General features: G+C 36.9%; 1 protein-coding gene across 1 annotated transcript; it reads left to right on the top strand.

Moving 5' to 3' along the window:
* Positions 1 to 1257: 1257 nt before the first annotated feature.
* Positions 1258 to 23954, top strand: LOC107561815 (dual specificity mitogen-activated protein kinase kinase 6-like). Its single transcript, XM_016246311.1, has 12 exons — positions 1258 to 1843; positions 15322 to 15388; positions 15622 to 15670; positions 16638 to 16751; positions 18923 to 19042; positions 19337 to 19453; positions 19633 to 19684; positions 19767 to 19894; positions 20575 to 20652; positions 21226 to 21365; positions 22479 to 22524; positions 23874 to 23954. The coding sequence occupies exons 1-12, from the start codon at positions 1756 to 1758 to the stop codon at positions 23952 to 23954; spliced, it is 1080 nt and encodes a 359-aa protein (XP_016101797.1). The 5' UTR covers positions 1258 to 1755.
* Positions 23955 to 24169: the final 215 nt, after the last annotated feature.

Raw genomic sequence — 24169 nt, 5'->3', positions numbered from 1 at the left:
AGATGTTAAAGTGGGGTTTACATTTAGTATATTAACATTTATGGACATACAACTTTCCAATATTTGCTATTTGCTTTATATAGCAACTAGTTTAAACATAAATATAAATGTATTGAATGGGTACTCCTTAAAGGGATAATTCACCCAATGTTCAGTGTTTTACTCACCCTCATGTACTTCCAAACCTGTATGCATTTCCTTCTTGTGTGGAGAAAAAAAAAAAAAAATATATATATATATTTTGAAAAGTTGTTTCAGATTTTTGGACTGTTTTCACTTCTAAACATTGCTTGATCTGTGCATATTTCTCTCCTGATCCAGACGAGACAACCTTTTCACTAGAAATATCATATTTTAGTTGGAAGTTATTAATGATGGATTTGTTTATTACAAACACACAGCTTTTCACTTTACAAGATGTTAATTGATTGACTCGATTTGTTGTCGATTATTGTGATGTTTTATCGGCTGTTTGGACTCTCGTTCTGACGGCACCCATTCACTGCAGTTCTAGATGTTTTTATAGCTTTCTTGTTAACAGACGTTGAAAATGTATTTAAATACAACTTCAGTTCTTGTCTGAAGATGTTAAAGTGGGGTTTACATTTAGTATATTAACATTTATGGACATACAACTTTCCAATAAATAACAGGAGGTTTATACAAAAACGTGCATTAAATAGATACTTATCTTCAGCATAAAACCCAAAAAAGAATGTGTTTATAACACAAAGAGAAATCATAAAAAATATTTTGGACAATCAGAGCATTAACATTATTCCAGAAAGACTGAACAAAGGGACACTCCCAAAACAAATGAGCTACAGTTTCAGAAATTCACAGAACGAACAAAAATGAGTTGGAGCAGTTAGCCTATAAATTAATGTCAAAAAGTCGACTAGAAACGAACCGACAGCTTGTGTTAAATCTGACTCTTATGTAGCCAATTTAATTAAGTATAGTTACTGACTGGATGTTCGTATTTTTGTTTTGCTGCAATCAGTTATATTTTGTAGAATTAATTATTAAATGTTATCACATTTATGCCAACAATCTGTAAACAGCACTAACTGAAAGAACTGTAACTTGATTTCTAATGTGTAACATCTGTTCTTTTGAAATCTGTCATGCTCCAAAAAGTAGCCTACTAAAAGAATCGTTAGTGGAACTGAAATAGTCAAGAAGACTCAGAACAGGAACAAGAACTTCCTTAGATTTCCAATAAGAAAACATTTCCATCATCAAATACTCAGTTTCAGAATTACTTGATAACTACAAATTCAACCAATGACACTTGAATAATGAAGTGCACTTCCTCAAGTACTTCACACCCTGCTTATCGGTCTGAATGAAATACACAAGCATAACTGTCTGTTGCTAGCCTGAAAGAGTCACATTAGCATTAGGCCTGCTCCTCCTTTTTCCCCGGCGCACAGCAATTACGTGCAAACTACCAGTCCCATGATCCCCGGCGTCGTCAGGCAGGAAGAACGTGTGTTAGCAGGGGCTCACACTGATCCAAGTTAGGAGCTCTCAGCTGCTGGCCTTGGCCCATCATGTAAGTGCCTGCCGAGGTTTCTTTGCAGAGCGGTTGCAGAAATCCCCCCGTTTTCGTTGCGTGCAATTGAAAGGCCAGCCTTTGCACGGAGAACAAGTTACCCGACGCTCAAAGGCTCCGAGTGCATGAAGATCGCGGCTTGTATTTTGCACCTTTGTTGCAAACAAGCCCGCTTGAAGCCTCACTGCGAGGGATAGATGGAAGGAGGGAGCGACAAGGAAAGCAAAGTCTTTTGTGCTTCCCCTTCCCCCAACCCAAAAGAGGAGATGTCTCTGCCAAAAGGAGGTAGGTGCTTTTTTTTTTACTCAACCGATCCGTGCAAAACCTCGGAAATGCAGCCAGCGTTGCATGGCTTGCAAAGTGCACGGCTGCAGCTTCGTCGTGGCCAATGCATTAAAAGTTTGATGGCTCGCGAGGGTCAGTTGCAATGCCTGTTTTAATGATCTGCCTTTTTGCAGAGTTTCTGGTAAGGCGATGCTCTCCTTAGACACTCGCACAGGCGCTATTTGCATTCGTGTTGTGCCACGATTATTCAAAGAAACGCCTTCTTTCCGCGTTGAGGAACTGCCTAGCCAGCAATGCAAAAGTGATTGTGCAATGGTAATGCTGTCCGCACCCGACTTATTCACGCGCACGAGGCGATTTTCTCTCGAACAATGTTCGATTGTTACGTCATGACGGCCTCGGCGTCGTTCTGCACCTTTAGATTAGTTAGTACAACTTCTGGCGTTGATGCATGCGAGGTGCGTTAGATAACATGAAACTTTGGCCGACTGGGGAGTGTGTAAGTGCAATGGGGAAACAGGGAACTGACAGCCTGCTTGCATGCCATGTTAAGCATGCAACAATTTTTATTAGTTGCTGTAATGGAAAATTATTCGGACGCTCTGCCATGCAAGCTTTGTTCCTGCAGTAATGCATAGGTAGAGGCTGCAAAAATAAGGGGCTAAATATAGTTTTGTTGCTGCAAACGGTTTAAGGCTTCAGATGGGCTATACAAGTCTCCATGCGAAAGTATCCACAAACCCTCAAGCCAAAAGCTGCAGAAAACTATTGTTTCATGTCCCATGAATGCAAGATTACAGGCATTTGTTCCTTATACTCATTATACTCGTTGTATGCAAATTTGTTGCATGCATTTTCATTTTTTCCACTTATAAGTGTCACACTGCATGAAGCTTTGCCAGTTGCTTCAGACTCTGCCCTTACATTGAACCACCAAGTTATGTGACAGATGATGTGAGGCAAGTTATATTACTCGCTGATGGACGTATTTTTAATTATGCAATTGTCGTTATATTGACAAAGAAATGGCATGCAAAAATCGATTTTACCAACTTGAAGCTGCTTTAGGTTGCAGCTCTATATTCAAAGTACTTATTTTGAACTGCATTTTAATAAATGTCATAAATTATTTATTTGCCTTTCAAAATCAGACTAGTTTGCAAAAGCAAATTCATTAAAGTATATCAAAAACCTGTAGTATATAGCGCTCTTTAGCACTGGTGCGCATTTCAAACTTTTCTACCGATTACATTTTTGGAATGTATGCACCGAAAGAAGCGTAATAATAATAATTCTGACAAAAACACAGGGTTCCCAGCACTGCATGCTTAGACCCCTTAATTTACAATCCATGGAGCCTTATGAGCAACATATCTAGTATCCCTGCTTTTTCACGGAAGTACTGTATAGAGCCAGTGTGTGAGGTTTCTCACACCTTTGGCTGAATTGACATACATGCACAAGCCCAAATTAAAGCTATGGCAGGAGCTGTTATACTGGGTCCATTCCTATCCTCCATGCACTGACCGCAGTTGAGAGGCAGACTGCAGCACAGGAGCATTTAAATTCTGAGAACAGAACACTCATGGATCATATATTAGTAGGCGTGGCTGAAGAATGTCTTATTCTGACACCCTAATGAGGTGATTTTGCTTCGTTGAAAGAGCAGTAATTGTGTTGTTGTGTAACAGTGACACACCTGAGGAACATTTGAGGAACTAAATCCTTATGAACCAACCCCTTCACCATGCAAACAAACACAGCTTTAACTTTGCACAAGGAGCAATGGATTATGAAGTGCAATGTTTAAGGGCTGCTTGCTATTTGCTTTATATAGCAACTAGTTTAAACATAACTATAAATGTATTGAATGGGTACTCCTTAAAGGGATAATTCACCCAATGTTCAGTGTTTTACTCACCCTCATGTACTTCCAAACCTGTATGCATTTCCTTCTTGTGTGGAAAAAAAAAATATATATATATATTTTGAAAAGTTGTTTCAGATTTTTGGACTGTTTTCACTTCTAAACATTGCTTGATCTGTGCATATTTCTCTCCTGATCCAGACGAGACAACCTTTTCACTAGAAATATCATATTTTAGTTGGAAGTTATTAATGATGGATTTGTTTATTACAAACACACAGCTTTTCACTTTACAAGATGTTAATTGATTGACTTGAGTTGTTGTCGATTATTGTGATGTTTTATCGGCTGTTTGGACTCTCGTTCTGACGGCACCCATTCACTGCAGAGGATCCATTGGTGAGCAAGTGATGTAATGCTACATTTCCCCAAATCTCTTCCGATGAAGAAACAAACTCTTCTACATCTTGGTTGACCTAAGGGAGAGTAAAACTTTTATTTTGCGTGAACTATTCCTTTAAGAATGTATGCTTACTTTTCTTCCATGCGTATGCATGCTTATATTTTTGTTGTTATAATGCATACTTGCACACTAAAACTGCAATCTGAAGTGTCAAATACCTTAAAGCTGCATAGCTCATAATGAAAACTGAAAGTCAGATTCCAAAACTGATTCAAAACAATCACTTTTAAGAGGATGCATGTAGACTGTTTTAAAAGTTGGCAACTGTTTTCCTGGTTGGAAGTGATGTTTTGGAAGAGCAGCCCTACTTATGTCAGTGGGGGTCTATATTGTGCTTGTTGGCCCCTTGTTCATTGAGTTTGCTCTGGCCCGGTGGCGCACACAGCAAATTGATGTCCCCGCCATGCGCAATTGTTACGTTTGTCATGCTAATAGACCACAGAGATACTAAATTCCCTTATTTGCGACAGCTCATTTGTTGGTGACCGTCCAGCCTTGCTGTGTTGTTTTGATGCAGTAGCATGAGGATTGTTTCAAGCATTGTGCAGCTGATCCCCCCCAGGCCTTTCACTTTTTGGCTGAGTGCATAGAGAGCACAACCATGCCGTTCCATCTCTCCAGCATGCTTTTGCATGAATTTATGCATCCTGCAATTCAGGGTAGGCCTGCACGATAAATCTCATGCGATATTTAATGCGCATCTTGTGCAAAATCACATTCATATATGATCGTGCTTTTGCGCAGCTTGTCAGAGAACAACGGCTCTGTGTAGTAAATGCTGCTCCATGTGAAAGCACGCACGTGATGGAGATTTACTGCTGATTACAGAACCGGCTTTACTGACAAGATGCGCATTAAATTAATTAATGCGCATGGAATCGCCACTATACTTCCATGCAAATCACAGTCTGCAAGTTGGCAAGCTTGCATTCCAGTCTCTGTATCAATGAAAGCAGGACATTGCATGCGTTTTCTAAACAGCTAAGCTGTGTTTAATGGGGTAATGTCAAGCCTGGGAGTGTCCTCCTGCTGAATTGCTTGGGAGTAACCAGTATGATGACTCTATTGGCTCTCTGGGAGGCCCTGTCTAGAGGCCCCTCTCTGTCTGTCTTTGTTTTTAATTTTTTCTGTCTTTCATTCTCTCTCTCTCTCTCTCTCTCTCTCTCTCTTTCCTGTGGGCCGTGAGCTATGCTGGGTCGTAGGAACTGCATTCTGACATTGATCCATCTTATTGCAGACTTCTGAATAATTGACTACTTTTAGGGTTTTCTGTTGAAGGCCGCCAGGGTGTCTCTTACCATAGCATTACTAACAGTATTGCTTTCCAAGAAAGGACTGCCTTTAGCTTATTGCAGTCAGGGTGTGAAATTCATGTCTAAAAAGGGCGGAGATTACCTCCTCAGATGCCTCATATTGGGGCGAATAGTAGTTAAATAGTAAAAGCAATCCAACATTTTTACCCAAATGATTTTTTTTCGAGGAAGATGTGATGCAGTTAAAAATCAGATTCTTGTAAATTATTATACAGTCACTTAAAATAGTAATTTTTTTTCACTCAAATTTTTTTTTTTAAAGAAAATAAAACTTCTATTTAGCAAGGGTGCTTTAAATTGATCAAATTTGGCATGAAAGACATTTATAATTTATAATTTCAAAAGATTTCAAATAAATGCTTTTGAGCTTTCTATTCATTACAGAAACCTCAAAAATTGTTTTGTTTCCACAAAAATATTGAGTAGCACAACTGTTTTCAACATTGATAATAAGAAATGTTTCTTAAGCATCAAATAAACATTATATAATGATTTCTGAAGGATCATGTGACACTGAAAATTCAGCTTTGCCAACACAGGAATAAATTACATTTTGAAGTATATTGAAATAGAAAATGGTTATTTGAAATAGTAATATTTTACAATATTACTGTTTTTACTCTATGATCAAATGATTGATTTTGATCAAATAATTGCAGCCTTGGTAAGCATAAAGATTTTTCAAAAATATAAAATTTTACAGACCCCAAAACATTTGAACAGAAGTGTGTGTTATATATAAAAAAAGTGATTTCTGTTTGTAATTGTGGAATTAGTTGTGCAGACAAAATAATTATTTGATTATTATTATTATTATTTATTTATATTTTTTGTAATGAAATTTATTTTTAGATGTTCTAGAACAGGGATCTCCAACCCTGCTCCTGCAGAGCTACCTTCTTGCAAACTTCAGTTCCAACCCTGCTCTAATACACCTGCATGTAATTGACAAGTAGCCCTGAACACCTCGATTAGCTGGTTCAGGTGTGTTTGATTGGGGTTGGAGCTGAAATCTGCAGGACTGTAGCTCTCCAGGAGCAGGGTTGGAGTGCCCTGTTCTAGAGAATGTGTACAGAACTTTCTTGCACCATGAAAGGTTACATTGTGTACAATACCCTCAGTCCTGCACCAATGAAGGTCCTAGTGGTTATGCTATTGTAGACAGTGATTGCGTCATGTATCCTTATTTTAAAAATATTTAGTATTTACAGCACCCAAGGGAGGCCCCTTCTCTGCAGGGGGCAGTAAACAGTTTTCTGTTGTCACCCAATGAAGCCAAAATGTGTTTGATATTAAGGCAGCCCTTACTTGGCCCCACATGCACAGTTGTGAAAATCCTCTCACATGCAGGAAATAATCTCTTTCTGCAAATGACAAGAACAAATTCATTCTGCGGTGCAAAATTCTTCTTCTTTTGCTGGTCTCTGTTCAAATGGACTATTATGAAATGTATGGTTTTATTAAAGCCTTACAGATTTTGTAATGAAGCTTGTAACATTCAATATGCTTTTCTTAAATTGTGGAGTGATTAGCAGAAGGCTGCAGCTTGCGTATTAAGTTTAAAAAGGTGGTATCTTTAAAAATGGTGAAATGAACACTTTGTATAGTTGTCGTGATGGTTTCTAATGCCCGTGTTTATGTTGACATTTCTGTTTGGTTTTCAAAATGGCGTATGTCGCAACCAATTATGCTAAGTGCAGAATAAAAGATTTTGCATCTCATACAAACCACTTAGTGTGACATCGGCAGTGTTTCATGGAAGATGTCAGGGCAGAGATTGAGTGTCAACAGCAACAGGTTGAGGACTCCACCCTCTGGTAGCACTTTGCCTTGCTCTAATTCTGCCAACTGGATCATGCATCGTGGAATTGGGACGCCTCCTGGTATCCTCCCATGCTTGGAAGAGAATATCATCAAAAACATCATGGCTCATTTCATTCTAGAGTTTAACTGTTGTTTGCTGTCAGAATATGCGTGCAAAATTATTAGATTATAATTAAAAGTAGATTTATGTGAGACACACATCACCAAATGTAGCTGCTCCCTATCGCAAGCTAAATCCATCTAAAATGAGAGCATGTAGTATATGCATGCAAAAACTGTTTAGATTGCAGTTAAAGGTACATTTATGTGCCACTAAAATCACCACATGTACTTGCAAATATAACTGTTTTAAAACAGGTTGGTTTTTTGAGGTAATGTTGCTTTTTGGGGTTGGTCTCCTATCCCAAGCTTCATTCATCTAAAATGGTGGCATGCAATATGTGCATGCAAAAACGTGCACACAAAACATCAACAAATGCACTTGCAAAAACAACTGTTTTCAAACAGGTTGGTTTATTGAGCCAGTGTCGCTCTGTTTGGCTTGTTTCTTATCCTAAGCTGCATGCATCTAAAATGGTGACATGCAATATATGCATGCCAAAATTCTTAGATTGCAGTTAAAGGTAAACGTATGTGCCACTAACATCACCAAATGTACTTGCAAAAATAGCTCTTTTTTTCAAACAGGTTAGTTTATTGAACCAGTGTTGCTGTTTTGGGCTGGTCTCCTTTACCAAACTGCATCCATCTGGTTGACGCTTATGCACCCTTTCAGTCAGACACGTGTGCAGTAGTGTACAAATGTAATGCTTTGTAGCACAAACTGCTTTGTTAAATGGAATTAACTGCTTAAATTAGAATTTATAACATCTACAGTTACAGCAATATATCAGTATGGATTTATACACTGTGTAAAACATCTCTCAACAAGCAGTCTGTCAGAGCTCACATGGCAAACCACACAAAGCTGTATGATCTACCTTAAAGGTGACATATCATGAAAATCTGACTTTTCCAAGTTTTAAGTGCTATAATCAGGTCCCTGGTGCATCAACTATCCAAGGAAACGTGAAAAAGATGAACCCAATCTCTTTGTTTTGGGAAGCCTTTTTCTGCAAGCGTCTGAGAAAACGAGCGCGTCTGATTTCGCTCCCTTGGTGACGTCACAAAGGGATCTCATTATAATATTACCGCTCCTTAATCTGTGAACTTCCTCTCAAGGCACCGTCATTTTGATTTCGCAAGCGACAACGGTGTACCAGCTCTAATGCCATGGCGGAAGTTTGAGCAAAACATGCTAACCGTTCAGTCTTTGTCTGCATAGACGAGCACGGAACACTATTTAGAGTCCCAGCCTCAGAGGAGACACGAGAGCAGTGGATTTATTGATGTATTTAGGCTACTGTATATTGCTGCTGCCACACAGATCTAAAATAAACAAGCGATTTATTTCCCAGCTGTTTACCTTCACAGACATAACCGACTGTTTTTGTAACTCGTGTGTTTTTAACGTAAACTTGTGTGTGAATGAGAACTTAGTTTAGTACTCACATGCTGTGACAGCCGCTTTCTGTCCGTGTGCGCTCAGAAAACCTTATATCTGAAGTTTAAACTCATATGGTTTAGCGTGATAAACATGATAATCAGAACCAAAACAGATTTTTTTAGCAGGTACGAGCTGTAATGGCGCAGCTCTATTCTGGAAAAGGGGGCGGGGAGCAGCAGCTCATTTACATTTAAAGAGACAGGCCCGAAAAACAGTGTGTTTCTGCTTCCGCTCAAAATAGGTATATTTTTGATAAATGATATAATAAATGATCTGTGGAGTATTTTGAGCTGAAACTTCACAGACACATTCTGGGGACACCAGAGACTTATATTACGTATTGTGAAAAGGGGCATAATATGTCACCTTTAAAGCGTTTTAGTATGAAGCACTCCCAATTTAGTTTGTGCACTTTCCGCTCCAGCTCCCTCTGTGGTCCCTGCCATTCCAATGCATATTTTACATAGAAATGTGTTTTTCACTCTGAGGTTTTTAGTACTGCAGCACACATTATAAAAAAAAAATATATATTTTTGTTGATATTCTTTTTTTTTTTGTTTCAGCTCAGTTTTAAAGGCCTTTATATACTCACTACCGCTCATGGTTTAAAAGAGGTCTCTTAAGCTCATCAAAGCTGCTTTTAATTGATCAGAATTACAGTAAAAACAATAATATTGTGAAATTATATATATTTTTTATTATTTTAATATATTTTAAAATGTAATTTATTCTTGTGATGGCAATCTTCAGTGTCACGTGATCCTTCAGTAATCATTCTAATATGCTAAACACATCTTATTATTGAAGTTGAAAATAGTTGCTGCTTAATATATTTGTGGAAACCGTGAACATTTTTATTTCAGGATTCCTTGATGAATAGAAGGTTCAAAAGAACTGTATTTGTTTTAAAGAATTTTTTGTAACACTTTTTAACTTTTTTGTCTCTTCAGATTTTATGTTATGTTATTAATTATATAAATTTTTAGAAATCCTTACTGCCTCCAAACTTTTTAATGGCAATGTATGTATAATAATTATTTTTTTTGCTACCTTTAACCAAGCACATTTCAGCCACTGGCCTTTATCTGTCTCTGAGGATGACATGTCATTCCTGGACTGTTTCTGTAAGTGGAAAGCAGTAGAGGATGCACAGTGAGAAGCAGTGACGACATTCGTGTCCCCAGCTGCTGTAACCCAAAGTATCTGCCATCTTTGGAAGTATAGATTGTCTTACAAACAGCCAGTGCAGTCAGAGGGGTCAAACAACCGTCAGCCCAAGAGAAGTTATTTTCATCTCTCTCTCTCTTTCTAATTCAGCGGCCCTCCGCCGGGTCCCTGAAATTCCGTTGAAAAACTCTTGGGATTGTTGGAATTCTGTGTGCGAGTGGGATAGTGAAGGACTAGAACTGGTTGACTTGGGTTTTGTGGACGGCAAACACGGTCTTGGGCAGACGACCACAAGTCAAACAAGCTGTAGCTAGGGGGTCTCGGGTCAGTAAAGTTCACCATAGCGCGAAACACGACAGCAATTGTGCCTGATTCGCATTGCTAATGGTCATCTGAGGCCAGACGCTAAAGGATCTGCCAGACATTAGCAATGACTGTTCTGTGCCAAACGCTCTCCGGGTGCAAATTAAGCAATGAATTAGGCATTTGATTAATTCAAACATGTTTTGAAGATTTTGCAAGCATGTCTGACATACCTGGACACTGTGTGCTTTTCATTACGTTAGAAGGCTGAGTTCAGCAAAAATGAGAATTGGACTGTGTGCTTGCTCTTCCCTTCAACATAATGTTAAGTCAACATTAGTAGTCTTATTCAAATGATATAACAATAATACCTTTGCAAAACTAGGTCTGCAAAATGTGTGTTATGAAGTTGACAATTACTTTCTGTACTTGAACAATACCTTTGTTTCCTGCCAGTACTGCATGATTATATAATCTATTGATCTTTTTTGCCCTTTTCTTGTTTTCTTGTTCTTGTATCTTGTTCTACCTAGGCAAGCACTTTCACATGTACTGATATCGTGTGCTTTCGGTCCTGTGTGTACGTATGTTTTTTTTTTTTCTTGTTTACTGCTATGGGAACTGTGGTTTTTAGGTCAGCCTTGGGTTTGGACTAGCTTGAAAAATGTAAGTAAAAATGCATTTTGTTAAAGGAAACTAAATCTATTAAACATAGTTTGTTTTCATCATTTGGAGTAAAGCTTTTCATTGACTGAAATTGAAATAAAGCATATATATATATATATTAGTAATTGCATAGAAAATGTGTTGTAATTAATAAACTAAGCTAACTAAAATTGCACTAAAACTGCAAATATGAACGTTAATTCAAATATTAATACTGTAATACTATAATAAATACTGTACTATAACTAGGGATGCACCGATATGCAAATTTTGGCCGATACCGATAACCGATTATTCTTTATTTTTGAAAGCCGATAACCGATATGTTGGCCGATAAATCTATATCCAAATTATATACTTTTTGAGAGCCTGATTACAAAAAAGGTCTCATCATTAAAAGCCACATCACTTCAACATAAGCAGCCTAGTTTGAACGGTGTACGTTTTAAAAATATTTTTACTCTCCCATTACCAAATTTTGTCATAAAAAAGTCTTACAAATAAATAAAATAATGCATAAATAATGCAAACAAGTCACTGGACATCATTACACGTGTAAAGAATCAAAATGAATGCGCCATAGATCAATAAAACAGAATAGCCTCTGCACGGACAATAATTAAATGATTTTAATTACTAAACCATATTGTTGATGAAAATAATAAGAGAAAAATACAAGTGGTTGTTGTTATTAATAATATATCAATGATTTTGAAAAAGTAAAAAATTAATACCACTGTTTTAAATAGCAGCCATTGAGCTGCAGCTCAAGCTGAAGCTGAAGAGCTGAATGAACACGGTAAACTGAAGCGTTTTGCTGGCAGCTTATTTAACTCAAGGAAATGCATCCTGAGATTAATATTAATACAACATAAACATAATAATACAACTTATATATGTACAAAATGATGCAGTTATTGCATGCTATAGTCAGAATGTGTGATCCTGTTGTGGATGCGCGCTTCCCATAACAACGCGCTGAAACACGGCAACTAAACCCAAAGAATTCACAACGTTTTATTATAATAATGTTCTCATTAGAATGTTATATACACGACATTCCCAATCATAGTTATTAATGTTGTGCACTGCTGTTTGAGCTGCGTGTGCTGAGCTAAAGATGATCACCGGTAAACTGAAGCGCTCTTTTAACTTAACCAAACGCATTCTATATGAGATAAATCAGATATACATCAAATAAACACAATATTACAATGTACAATTGCACAAAAGGCTGCAAACGAACAGCGCGCATCTGAAGTGTCTCTGAAGGAAATAATGCATTATTTATCGGTTTTAAGATATCGGTCAAATTTTCTTATCAGGCCGATACCGATAACAGAAAAAATAAGCATTTATCGGCCGATACCGATATGGTGGCCGATATATCGTGCATCCCTAACTATAACTAATACTACAGGCTATAATATAAATGTGATACATCTATGTGCATTTACTAGTAAATGCAAAAACATTTTTTGTTCAACAAATTCATTGTGCAAAGTAATTTGCTATCATTGTTGCATTTTAAAAGGTTTAGTGCAAGTGAAATAAGTATTGTTATAAATAATCAAGATGTATCTGTACTGTTTTTAAACAAATGCATAGGAATGTAGGCATACATTTTGATATTGATCTTTTTTTATTTTTGAGTAATGTTACATTCTGTTGTAGTTTTCAATCTGTTCAGTGAATCCAACTTTTTTCTTTTTGTTGCATTTTTGCTGCACAAAGCAATGCTAATGCACAATAACATTGTTGTAATTTGCTCACTTAATTTAATATTGCTAGCAAAATCATTGCAAATATATTGTGACTATTGTCAATATGTTGCCCAGCCCTAGTTTGAACTTCACATAGTCTTTCAGTTGTACACTTTGTACAGTGGTTCTGTTGAATAGGAAACCTTATTTATCTCGGTTATGCAAGCAATAATTGCCAACCACTTCAAGAGCAGAATTTATTTACAAACAGAGTTCGTTTATGTGACCAAAATAAATGCAATATGTGTTTATCTGCATGCATGCGTTTAGTTCTTCTAGATGCGGCTGGTAATTTTCATGGTGGCTTCAGCATGGATGAAAGAGCTTCTCCAGTGTGTACAACACGCCAGAACATGTTCCAGCAGATAGAGCCGCCTCTGCATCTCCCTTTACGTTTTGTCTGTACGTTGACGCATTTAAATTGCTGTAGGCTGTGGATTCGCTGTAGTCGTGGACTGTTTGCCATTTTACTCGACTCAACTCTGTCACATCGCCAACGTTCACTCATGCTGCTTCGTTAATTGCCAACTCTTGATAAAAACAAATGACTTCTGGTCACTTTATAGCTATAATTGCAGTAGTTAATACTAACACTGGGAACTTTTCACTGGGAGCATGGAAGGGCACTTGTTATATTTGGAGTACCTGAAGTGGCTGTTTTTACTGCTTATGCAACAATTTTCACTAAGTTAGCAAAGTCACACGGAGGTCTAGTAACTGGGATCAGCCTTTTCCCTTCATCGCTGATGTGATCAGCCTGAAGAAAGCTATCGGGTTTCGGCCTGTGATGTGTCAGCATGTCTGATTTTTAAGGATTAGTGCTTTCAACATGGAACATTTCTTGAGTCGGTTGCTAGGGAGTGATTTCCAGTTGGGGCATAGTTATTTTGGCAGTCATTATCGGAGATGCACTTTCTGCAGGAGGCGTGCAACCATTTTGTGGTTTTGTACCCTCACTTTAAAAGGGATTGGAGTCCTTGGTGAGTTTTTTTTTGAGTGTCCGCTTTCTGTTGCTATTGTTGTGCATGTAAAGGCAGGTGGGAGAGGTTCAGAACAACTTTTTTGCCGGTAACAATAGTGTAACGGACATACAACAGGACTGTGGGTGAAGGTTGACAATTCACAACTCCCTTCTCACGCTGCAGTGGAAAATAGCTGCTTGTATTTTATGTAGAATTGTGACAATATGGGAAGTGTCTCTGCATTTGTTTCCTGTCTGTGGGCTCATGGTGTGGTCAGGACTTTTCTGAAGCCACACCTTTTGCTGGGTTTCTTTCTCGGGTTGCGATCTGTGCAGCCACTGAATATTTGTTAAAAACAGAACATTATTCTGTTTGCTTGAGCTGCCAGACACATCAAGTTGGTCTCAACCCTATATTTATTTATTATTTTCCCAATTGGATTAAATGTACATTTTATTGGGTCATTTTTAAAATGTAATTAACTTTTATTATTTTCAATACGTTATGGCACATTTCTGCTTTAATACTTATTCACAATTCTGTAACAAGGTTGTCACAACACCAACATTTCAGTGAATGTAAAAAAAAAAAAAAAAAGGTTAGAAAAAGATAAATATCAGGGAAATTTCTCAGTACAAAGTTTTAAAAACAACAGCAAACTTTCCTAAACTAAATAAATTAAACTTGATTTGAAAAGCTAAATATTAATCTAAATATTCCCAAAATTAAAACAATGGCATGTACAATGGCAGCCTTTATCGATTCATAATTCAAATAAAATAAATTAAACATTGTTTTAAGAATTCCAATAGCTAATTAGAAATATATATTTTTTATGAATTTATGAAGTTTGAACCTTTTCAGGCACATGCGTGAGCATTTAAAAGCAGACATCCTATGAGTCAGACAGCATTTAGGTACTAGATTGAGAGCTGCTGATGCTACACAGAGACTGATTGTTTCATTTTTCTTTTTAGCACTTGCTGTTATAGAAGTACAGCATTCGAAAATCCTTATCCAAACACAACTATTGATATGTATTGAAGTAACTTCATTCAGCACACGTTATATCTATTATTTGCATTTAGCAGACTGGAATGAGTCAGTCAGGTGGGTGTGGGCTGTTCATGTGCCATCAGGTATGTGGATTGCCCCACTCTGGTGTCACTCATGATGACGGGTCACGCCCGTAGCGGTAGCGCCACCGATCTGCTCCAGATGGAGAGAATGCACCTGGCCTTGCCATCTCGCCTCCCTCTTTCACACTTGCACTCTCTCTCCTCGCACTCTCTCGCTCTTTCGCATTTACTCAGCCAGGATCTGGAGCCGCTTGCGCTGTCTGACCGTAAGTGCTCATCCGATAGGGAATCTCGGAATTCCATGGGGAGCACAAATAAAGGAAAGGGCTCTATATCCCTCGGGACGTTTTCAGAATGCCTCTTTTGTTTAGACAGGCCTTTTGAGTTTATTATTTCACATAAAGCTTTTGTTGAAAGACATTTTTTTCTCTCTCTCTTAAAAGGATCTTTTTACTGACAAATGCAGAAGGTCTTGACTGACTTAAGCATAATAATGATGATTTTTTTTCTTTTTTCTTCTCTCAGCAGGTAAAAAGAAGCCACCACTCAAGCTTCCAAAAGAGGCGTTTGAGAAACCCCAACCTGCTCCTATGTAAGATTTTATGTAGATTTCAGTGCATTGATTAAGTTTTAAGATAATTAAGCTTTTCTCAATGTTACCACAAGCACATTTATGTTCATAAACGCTGCTAAAAACGATGTGTTTCTGAGGTTCAGTCTGAGTGTGTGAGTAAAATAGATTTTCTAATTAAGGCTGGCTTTAGTTAGTGATTCATATACCGTGTCAGACAACGACACTCAATGGGATTTCTTTTTGTTGCACAGACCCCCGAGAGACCTGGACTCCAAAGCCTGCGTTATTATTGGAGATAAGGTGCGTTCCATCGTCCTTTCTTTAGTTAAGAAGGATCTTCATCTTTATATATTTATACTTTTTCACCCTATTTGTCTCCTGTCTTCTGTTTTTTCACTTTTCATTTTTGTTTTATTACAAATAAATCTGCATCAATCTATTCATGGGAAAAAACAACAATAACAAAATCTAGCCTCTATGGGAAATATTTCATGCTGCAGGCTTTCATTTTGCCTGCATCTCTTCCACATCTGTATTATAAATCACTATGAGAGGAACTCTCCTTGGGTCACCTTTATGCAAAGCATCGTTGTAATTTGCTTTCTCGTTCTAAGGTCATAGATATATCTTTTCAAATGTCATATTTTACTTTGCTTTTTATGGTGATGTAACTCCCGTCCCGGGCTTGATACGAAAGCTTGGCTTGGTGAAAGCCCGGCGGGTTGTAAAGAATGGCCCAGTGCACATTACAGCCCTTTTGAATACGTCTGATTGTAGGCAGCCTGGAATGTACTTTACTGCCTCTCAGGCTGTAAAAATATTTATTTTAAACTCATCAAATAAGTGGAATTTTCCATTGGAAAAAATTAAGGCTTTTTGTCTTACAACCAACCCCGAAGAGTAAGTAACTTTTTTTTTTGGATAAAGTCAGGTTGGCACGTATGAGCTTTTGTGAAGAATTTCTGAGGAGCTTGGTTTGTTGCCTCAAGGTTTAAAGCGTTTGTTGTGATTGCTAGTGATAGCGAGCTGAAACCGGGATAGGAAAATGTTATCAGGAATAGCGTGCTTCCATTCTTCATACCTCATAGGAAGCAATCAGCTCATGGTCATTTGTGCATTTTTTTTTTCTTTTTAGATGTCCTTCAGACTGTCTGTTTGGAATGCAGGCTTCATTTTGTTTCCCTCTTTGTTTCTATTGTATGTGCATCAGTTTCACCATTCATAAAGTTCATATGATACCTTTAACTTGTGTTTTTGTTGTGAACAGAACTTTGTGGTGAAGGCAGATGATTTGGAGCAGATTGGAGAGTTGGGGCGAGGGGCGTATGGAGTGGTGGACAAGATGAGACACGTCCCAAGTGGCGTAATAATGGCAGTAAAGGTGAGTTCAAACAGGCCTATGCTAGCCAGACTCATACGTGTTGGGAATTTTGCTGTAATTAAATCTCAACTCAAAATGTATTAAACTTCAGACAATTAGTTGTCCTGCTTGTAGCATTTTCCTAGTATTTCTTTAAAATTATATTTGCAGTGCACGTTAGTATTAGGGTTGTGACGGTGAGGAAATTTTCCCACCGGTTATTCGACGTGTGACAACACCGGTATCACCGCGGGGCGGGGGCGTTCCCTCTTTTCCTCGCTTTCCTTCGCTTTTAAATAGCTTAAAAGCCCAGTGCGCATTTTACTTTCACTTTCGAATTAGCTGCAGTTCGGCGTCAATTGCTTGAATGCAACAACAAAATACAACGTCAAACTCAATTTAGCGTATATATATAAAACAGAGAACTTTTATTAACAAAACAAATAAAAATACACCATGCTATATGGCAGGCTATGCCTAATATAAATTAACAAATAACTTACATAAAGTTTAAATAGGTATACAAAACTGGAAATAAGTATAATATATAACCAAATAAATAAGAAACGTAGAACGTTTATTAGCAAAACGAGTAAGAAAGCTTGGAGGCACGGCATGCACCTTGATAAAAAAAAACTTCCAAAATCACCTTAGATATACAGCAAAAGTCAACAGGCTTTTCAAAATCCAAAATATTGCCAAACAGGCGCTTTTGCATTTCGTTTTGAAACTAAATCATCTGCGATCGTCTTGTCTGTCTCACCTCACCTCACTCTTCTTGTCAGTCGGCTCGACTCACTCTCCTCACTAGAGAAATGAAATCTGATCTGTGATGCGACTGTCGTTCGGCACGCTGCATTGAGTAGCCACGTTCAGTTTTTAATTGTAGTGTCTGTTCTTTTACTGAACTAAATGATTTTTATTACTATAAAAAAATCAAAACGACGGTGGGGGTCGGTGCCGCGGTGGGCAAGTGACGTAACCGGTGTTGCGGCTTAACAACGGTATCACCGTCAGCACCGTCTATCGCGGCAAGCCTAATCAGTATTTAAGTATTTAAAAAAACAGTAAGCCTAAAGTGACTTGTTGCTTTTATAAAAATTTAGTAACAATGCAAGGCAAGTAAATTAAATTTGTTTGCATTAATTGCTGAAATAAAGTAATTTTCTGCCAAGTAATATGGTTCTAAACTTGCCCTATTTTTAGATACAATTGTACTGTTAGAGGTGTGCTAGTGTGTTTATTAACATTTTACAACAACCTTGGAACTGGCTTTGAATGGCTTATCCATTCCATCATAACTCTCAGTTTTTGTCATATTTTGTTCAATCAGCATAAAATGTTTCATAAATTTTTTTTAAATAAGTTAAACAATTTAAGTGAACCTTTTTGGTTATTTTTGCCCTTAATATTTTTATTTTCACTAAAACATTTATTAAGCTATTCATAGAAGATATAAACCACTGTTCAAAAGTTTGGGGGTCGTAAGAATTTTAAAATGTTTTTGTAAGAAGTCTCTTATGCTCATAGTGGCGGCATTCATTCGATAAAAAAAAAAAATAGAGTAAAACATTAATATTGTGAAATATTATTACAGTTTAAAATAACTGTTTTCTATATAATGCATTTAAAAATATATATACTGTATGTATTCCTGTGAATAGCAGCAGCCATTACTCCAGTTTTCAGCGTCACATGATCGTTCAGAAATCATTCTGATATGCTGATTTGGTGCTCAAGAATCATTTCGTCTTATTAATGTTGAAAACAGTTCTGCTTCTTAATGTTTTTATACGTTTTTCAGGATTCTTTGATAAATAGAAAGTTAAAACAGCATTTATTTGAAATCGAAATCTTTTGTTACATTAAATGTTTCTTGCTGTCAGTTTTGATCAAATAAATGTGTCCTTGCTGAATAAAAGTATACATTTTTATTTATAAAAATACCCTGAACCCAAAAGTTAAACACTTTGTTACTTTTTATTTTTCTTAAAACATTGTTCAACTTAAGTTGAATTAAGTGTCCTTCTCCTAGAAAGTATATTCTGTGACATTACAGTAATAGACAAAACTGTAACGGATGTATTTCAGCACTTTTTGAATGCTGTGTTTATCAGCATCCAGTACTGAAACTATCATTTTCATAATTTACTATATTATTGCTCGTTTTTCTGACCCATTTTATTCTACAGCGAATCCGGGCCACAGTAAACACACAGGAGCAGAAACGGCTGCTAATGGATCTGGACATCTCAATGAGAACAGTCGACTGCTTTTATACTGTTACCTTCTATGGAGCCCTGTTCAGAGAGGTACAGTAAACACCGAACGCAGTAAATGCACTGAGCGGTCATCTCTTTTACCTGATAGCATTTGTAGCTGTTTTAATACTAGAGCACGGAGTGGTAATTGCACAGACTAAAGGCTGAGCAAGCCCAGTTATCTAAATCCGTGTCCTTCTAATGTCTCGACTCCGAAAGAAAAGTTCCACAGGAAGTCCTACAATGGGAATGTGTTTAGTCATTTCCTGCTGTCTCATTTTTATGTCAGGTTGTTGTTATGTCTGAAATCCCAGCTCTAACCTGATTGGCCCATTGTGTTGTCAGGGTGACGTGTGGATCTGCATGGAGCTGATGGACACCTCTCTGGACAAGTTCTATAAACAGGTGCATGAAAAGGGTATGACCATCCCAGAGGACATCCTGGGAAAGATCACCGTTTCTGTAAGTGCCACCTGATTTTCTGTCTATATTGATCAAAAAACTGACATGAGATGTCTTTTATACAGATTTAATGCTTAATATGTTTATTTTTTAATTGCATTTACGATCATTTTAACACTGTGTAACTCTGAGCTCCTGCAGATCTGTAATGAGCCTGATGTTTAATATTCCCGTTGCAGATCGTGAAAGCATTGGAGCATCTCCACAGCAACCTGTCAGTGATACACAGAGGTGAGCTGCGGCTCAAATACAGTATTGTATATTTGCTTTTTAATGACGCGATCAACTGATTTTTTCTGTTGTCTTTCTCCAGATGTGAAACCCTCTAATGTCCTGATAAACATGCAGGGTCAGGTGAAAATGTGTGATTTTGGCATCAGCGGGTACCTCGTGGATTCAGTGGCGAAGACAATGGATGCTGGCTGCAAGCCATACATGGCGGTAAGCAAGAAGAAAGAAGAGTTGTATATTTAATTTTCTAGTGTTGAAAGTTCAGATTTTTTTTTTCCGTGTACATCATCATAGTCAGTTAACAAGAACGTTTAATGCAATATATTTCTAAATGAATCTAAATATTCAGGGTTAAAATATGAATTTTTCTTATTTTGCATATGTTGTCTCTGTGTGTGTGTGTGTGTGTGTGTGAAACAGGCTAATAAAAGAAAAGAAGAAAATAAATGTAATTTAAAATCTTATGTATTTTTTATTTTATTAATTATAAGTATTTGCCAAATAATTTTTAAGATAGTTAAAATGTCAGTTTTGATTTGATTTGATTTGTACTGTACTCGGTAATGAATTCGATATGAGCTGTTCAAAAAACCATTCAAAAACACATATTGAGATATCAATAAAGTGTGCATGCTCTAGAGAGTTCTCCACACACCTCAGACTTCAGCTCACAGAGCCAGTGTTCAAGTAGCTCTGTATATAGCTGTGAACGTTATACATCTGAATGAGAGACTTGTGTCATAAAGAGGAGAATGTAGTAAGTGCAAAAGTCACATATATTTTATGGCACTATTTCTCAGGCTTGCTTATCTCTCTAGACTACTTATCAAACCACACTTCCTCTTTTGCTCACTATATCTTAATCAGTCATATTTCTTTCTCATTCACAGCCTGAGAGAATCAACCCCGAGACCAATCAGAAAGGCTACAACGTCAAGTCTGATATCTGGAGTTTAGGAATCACAATGGTACGTCTGAGCGACCTTGGATACTTTTTAACACTTTAATGTTGCTTAATTGTAACACTTCATTCATTTATTTTTATTTTTTTTTATTCATGACGTTATGCAATATTATGTTTATTAATGCTTACCAGATACTTAATGTGCACTCAAACTTGAAGTATGAGTATCAGGGCTGTCAGTTGATTTTAAATATTTATTCACAATTAAACGCATAATGTTGTTATAACTAATATGTTAAGATTTAAATTTGATTTAAAAAAAATTAAGGCCCCTTGTGCAATATAAAACAACTTAATAGAACAACTTTCCTTTATATAATCTTACACACGCAAAATGCATTTACATTTATATGAATGATACTTGTCAAGCTTCAATGATGATTAAATTTCACTTTGCAAATAGTAAAAAGTGCTTCACATTGATTTGATTTATAAATAAATATATATACATAAAAAGGGTCTTTCTCTGTTACTTACTGATTGTTACATTTTACGAAATCAGTGCTGCTTCCTCTGTTGCATGGCACGTTATGTTTTGTGATGGTTGTGTTGTGACGTGTGTTTTTCATCTTGTCAGATCGAGCTGGCCATTCTGCGGTTTCCCTATGACTCATGGAAAACGCCATTTCAGCAGCTCAGGCAGGTGGTGGAAGAGCCGTCACCCCAGCTGCCTGCAGACTGCTTCTCACCCGAGTTTGTGGACTTCACGTCACAATGGTGGGCGAGCTGTTACACACAGTTGCACACTTGCTCATCAGAGCACAACAATAATGATGTCCAACTTTCCCTGGCTGCACCACAAATACAAAAAGTACTTAAAACAAAAAGTGTAAAAAAACCCTATATTTTTTCACATAATATTATCATTAACTGGCCCTTTTTGGGGGGATGAAAAACTGTTCAGTTTGGGGTATTTTAAAAAAAGAAATTAATATTTTTATTCATCCATGAGGCATTAAAGTGAGCAAAAGTGACAGTAAAATTGATTTTTAAACAAACCTGGGGAAAAAAACATATTTTGTTAAACAATAAATCAGCATATTAAAATGATTTATGAAGGATCATGTGATACTGGAGTAATGGCTGTTGAAAATTCAGCTTTTCCATCACAGGAATAAATTACATTTTAAAATAGAAAAGTTATTTTAAATTGTAAACAAAACAAAAAAATTACAATTTTTTTACAACATTACAGTTTTTTTTGTCGTCTCTTTCAAAAACATTTAAAAAAATCTTATCATCACCAAACATTTGAACCGTAGCGTAAATCATCGTCCTGACGTTCTCACCAAACTGGCCAGTACCTTTCTCTCCAGGATGCTTTAGTGTTTGCAATAGAAATGCGATATGGTTACATTGAGGGATTGAATCACTGAACTCTGTTAGATCTGTAATACACACTTGTGATTACATCACCCAAGATGGATATTAATATGTAAATGAGGCCTATGAATTGACACAGGATGCTTGATTTGTGACTTGAGTATGTGGGATGATCATGACTCGAATTCTGTAGAATTGCATTTCTCCGAAACAATGCTGACACCACATAGTTTCGTGAAAGTGAAAACACACTAATTTAAATGTAGTGTAGAGACACACACACACACACACACACACACACTATATGTACCTTGACTCTGCATTGTGTAGTAGGAAAGCGAACAGGATGTAGAAACCCTGATTGCATCCTCTCTGTCACATCGTGAGGGGAAGTACTAGAGGCCACAGTTTGCTGCATTGTGGTTTTTGTGTGTTCCTGCTGCAGTTCTGCTGATTCGTATTGCGTATCTAACATACGTGTTTTGCTTTTCTCTGGTTGTGTTTCAGCTTAAGGAAGAATTCCAAAGAGCGGCCAACTTACGCAGAACTAATGGTGAGTTTGATGCTGAAACTTTTTTTTTTACACTTCCCTGGATTGGCCTTTAGGTGTCAGACTTGTGCTTTCGATGCAAACTTGAATCTTCTCCGTATTAACTTAAGACATTTAAGTAGCCATCTGATGCTGTTTGGTAGTTGACAGCAGTTGACAATATGTGTGTGTGACCCTGGAGCACAAATCCAGTCTTAAGTTGCTGGGGTTTATTTGTAGCAATAGCCAAAAATACATTGTATGGGTCAAAATTATAGATTTTTCTTTTATGCCAAAAATCATTAGGATATTAAGTAAAGATCATGTTTCATGAAGATATTTTGTAAATGTTCCACTGTAAATATATAAAAACTTCATTTTTGATTAGTAATATGCATTGCTAAGAACAGTTTTTTTGGAAAGAAATTTGGACCGCTTTAAAGGTGATTTTCTCAGTATTTAGATTTTTTTGCACCCTCATATCTCGGCCAAATATTGTCCTATTCTAACAAACCATACATCAATGGAAAGTTTATTTATTTAGCTTTCAGGTGATGTATAAATCTCTATTTCGATAAATTGACACTTAAGACTGGTTTTGTGGTCCAGGGTCACACACATATATACTGTATATTTCAAAAAATATTTTTCAAGAAATACAATATATACATGTGTGTATGTATATGTGTGTGTGTGTATATATATATATATATATATACACACACACACATATACATACACACATGTATATATTGTATTTCTTGAAAAATATTTTTTTAAATATACAGTATATATGTGTGTGACCCTGGACCACAAAACCAGTCTTAAGTGTCAATTTATCGAAATAGAGATTTATACATCACCTGAAAGCTAAATAAATAAACTTTCCATTGATGTATGGTATTGGTGCATTTGTGTCACTGAAGGCTAATCTCGGATCAGTTTATAAATGCTGTTGTAATAGTGAGGGTCTAGACCCATAGAGCTGTCCCTGAGTCAGATGTCAATGGCCAGAAGTGAAAAAATCGCTTTTCACATACCCTCCATGAACTCTGTGTGTGTGAGTAAATGGGTGTAAACGCTTGTGTGTTTTATATGCTATTCGTCTAAACCAAGGTAAATTTGGGCAAAGTCTGTTGGCTACATCTAGACCTCTCTGTTCTGAGCCAATCAAAAAATTCTCACTCTTTTCAATTGCAATCCAACTGGAAATTATTATAATTATTATAATTATTGTTATTTTATTATTAATATTATTATTATTATACACAGTGCATATGTATTAAAAGTAATGAGGTGTTCTGCAGTTTCTGTATGTGTTGTAACTGCTGTTTTTCTCTTTGGAAACTTGACAATTTCTTTTTAATTTTAAGGTGGTGTGCAGGTATGAGCGTGTGGTCATTTCTGAGACACGTGTGTATGTGTCTGCATGTGAGCGTTATATAAAAGTCTGAACACGCGTAGCTGACAATTCTTTCAAAGCCTCACTGTGACTCGGAAGCCTGATTTTGTGCCTCTCTATAGACAAAAGAAAGAAAACAAAAACACATACATTAAACCAAACTACAAAACCCACGCTGCTTTGTCATAAGACATGCTTTGCTTTACACAGGTGGGGGGGAGGGATCTGTGGTTTGCTTTCTGGGCTTCTGGTTTTATTCTCATAATT

The sequence above is a fragment of the Sinocyclocheilus grahami genome, unplaced genomic scaffold, assembly GCF_001515645.1.
Source record: "Sinocyclocheilus grahami isolate Dianchi unplaced genomic scaffold, SAMN03320097.WGS_v1.1 scaffold794.1, whole genome shotgun sequence".
Taxonomy (NCBI): domain Eukaryota; kingdom Metazoa; phylum Chordata; class Actinopteri; order Cypriniformes; family Cyprinidae; genus Sinocyclocheilus; species Sinocyclocheilus grahami.
This window is presented reverse-complemented; position numbering and strand designations above follow the sequence as displayed.

Excerpts from the sequence above, each read along its gene's own strand:
- LOC107561815 (XM_016246311.1), top strand. The coding sequence starts at position 1,756 with ATGGAAGGAGGGAGCGACAAGGAAAGCAAAGTCTTTTGTGCTTCCCCT. Across the intron at positions 1,844-15,321 it reads GATGTCTCTGCCAAAAGGAG|CAGGTAAAAAGAAGCCACCA; the intron begins GTAGGTGCTTTT and ends TTCTTCTCTCAG. Across the intron at positions 19,454-19,632 it reads TGGGAAAGATCACCGTTTCT|ATCGTGAAAGCATTGGAGCA; the intron begins GTAAGTGCCACC and ends TTCCCGTTGCAG.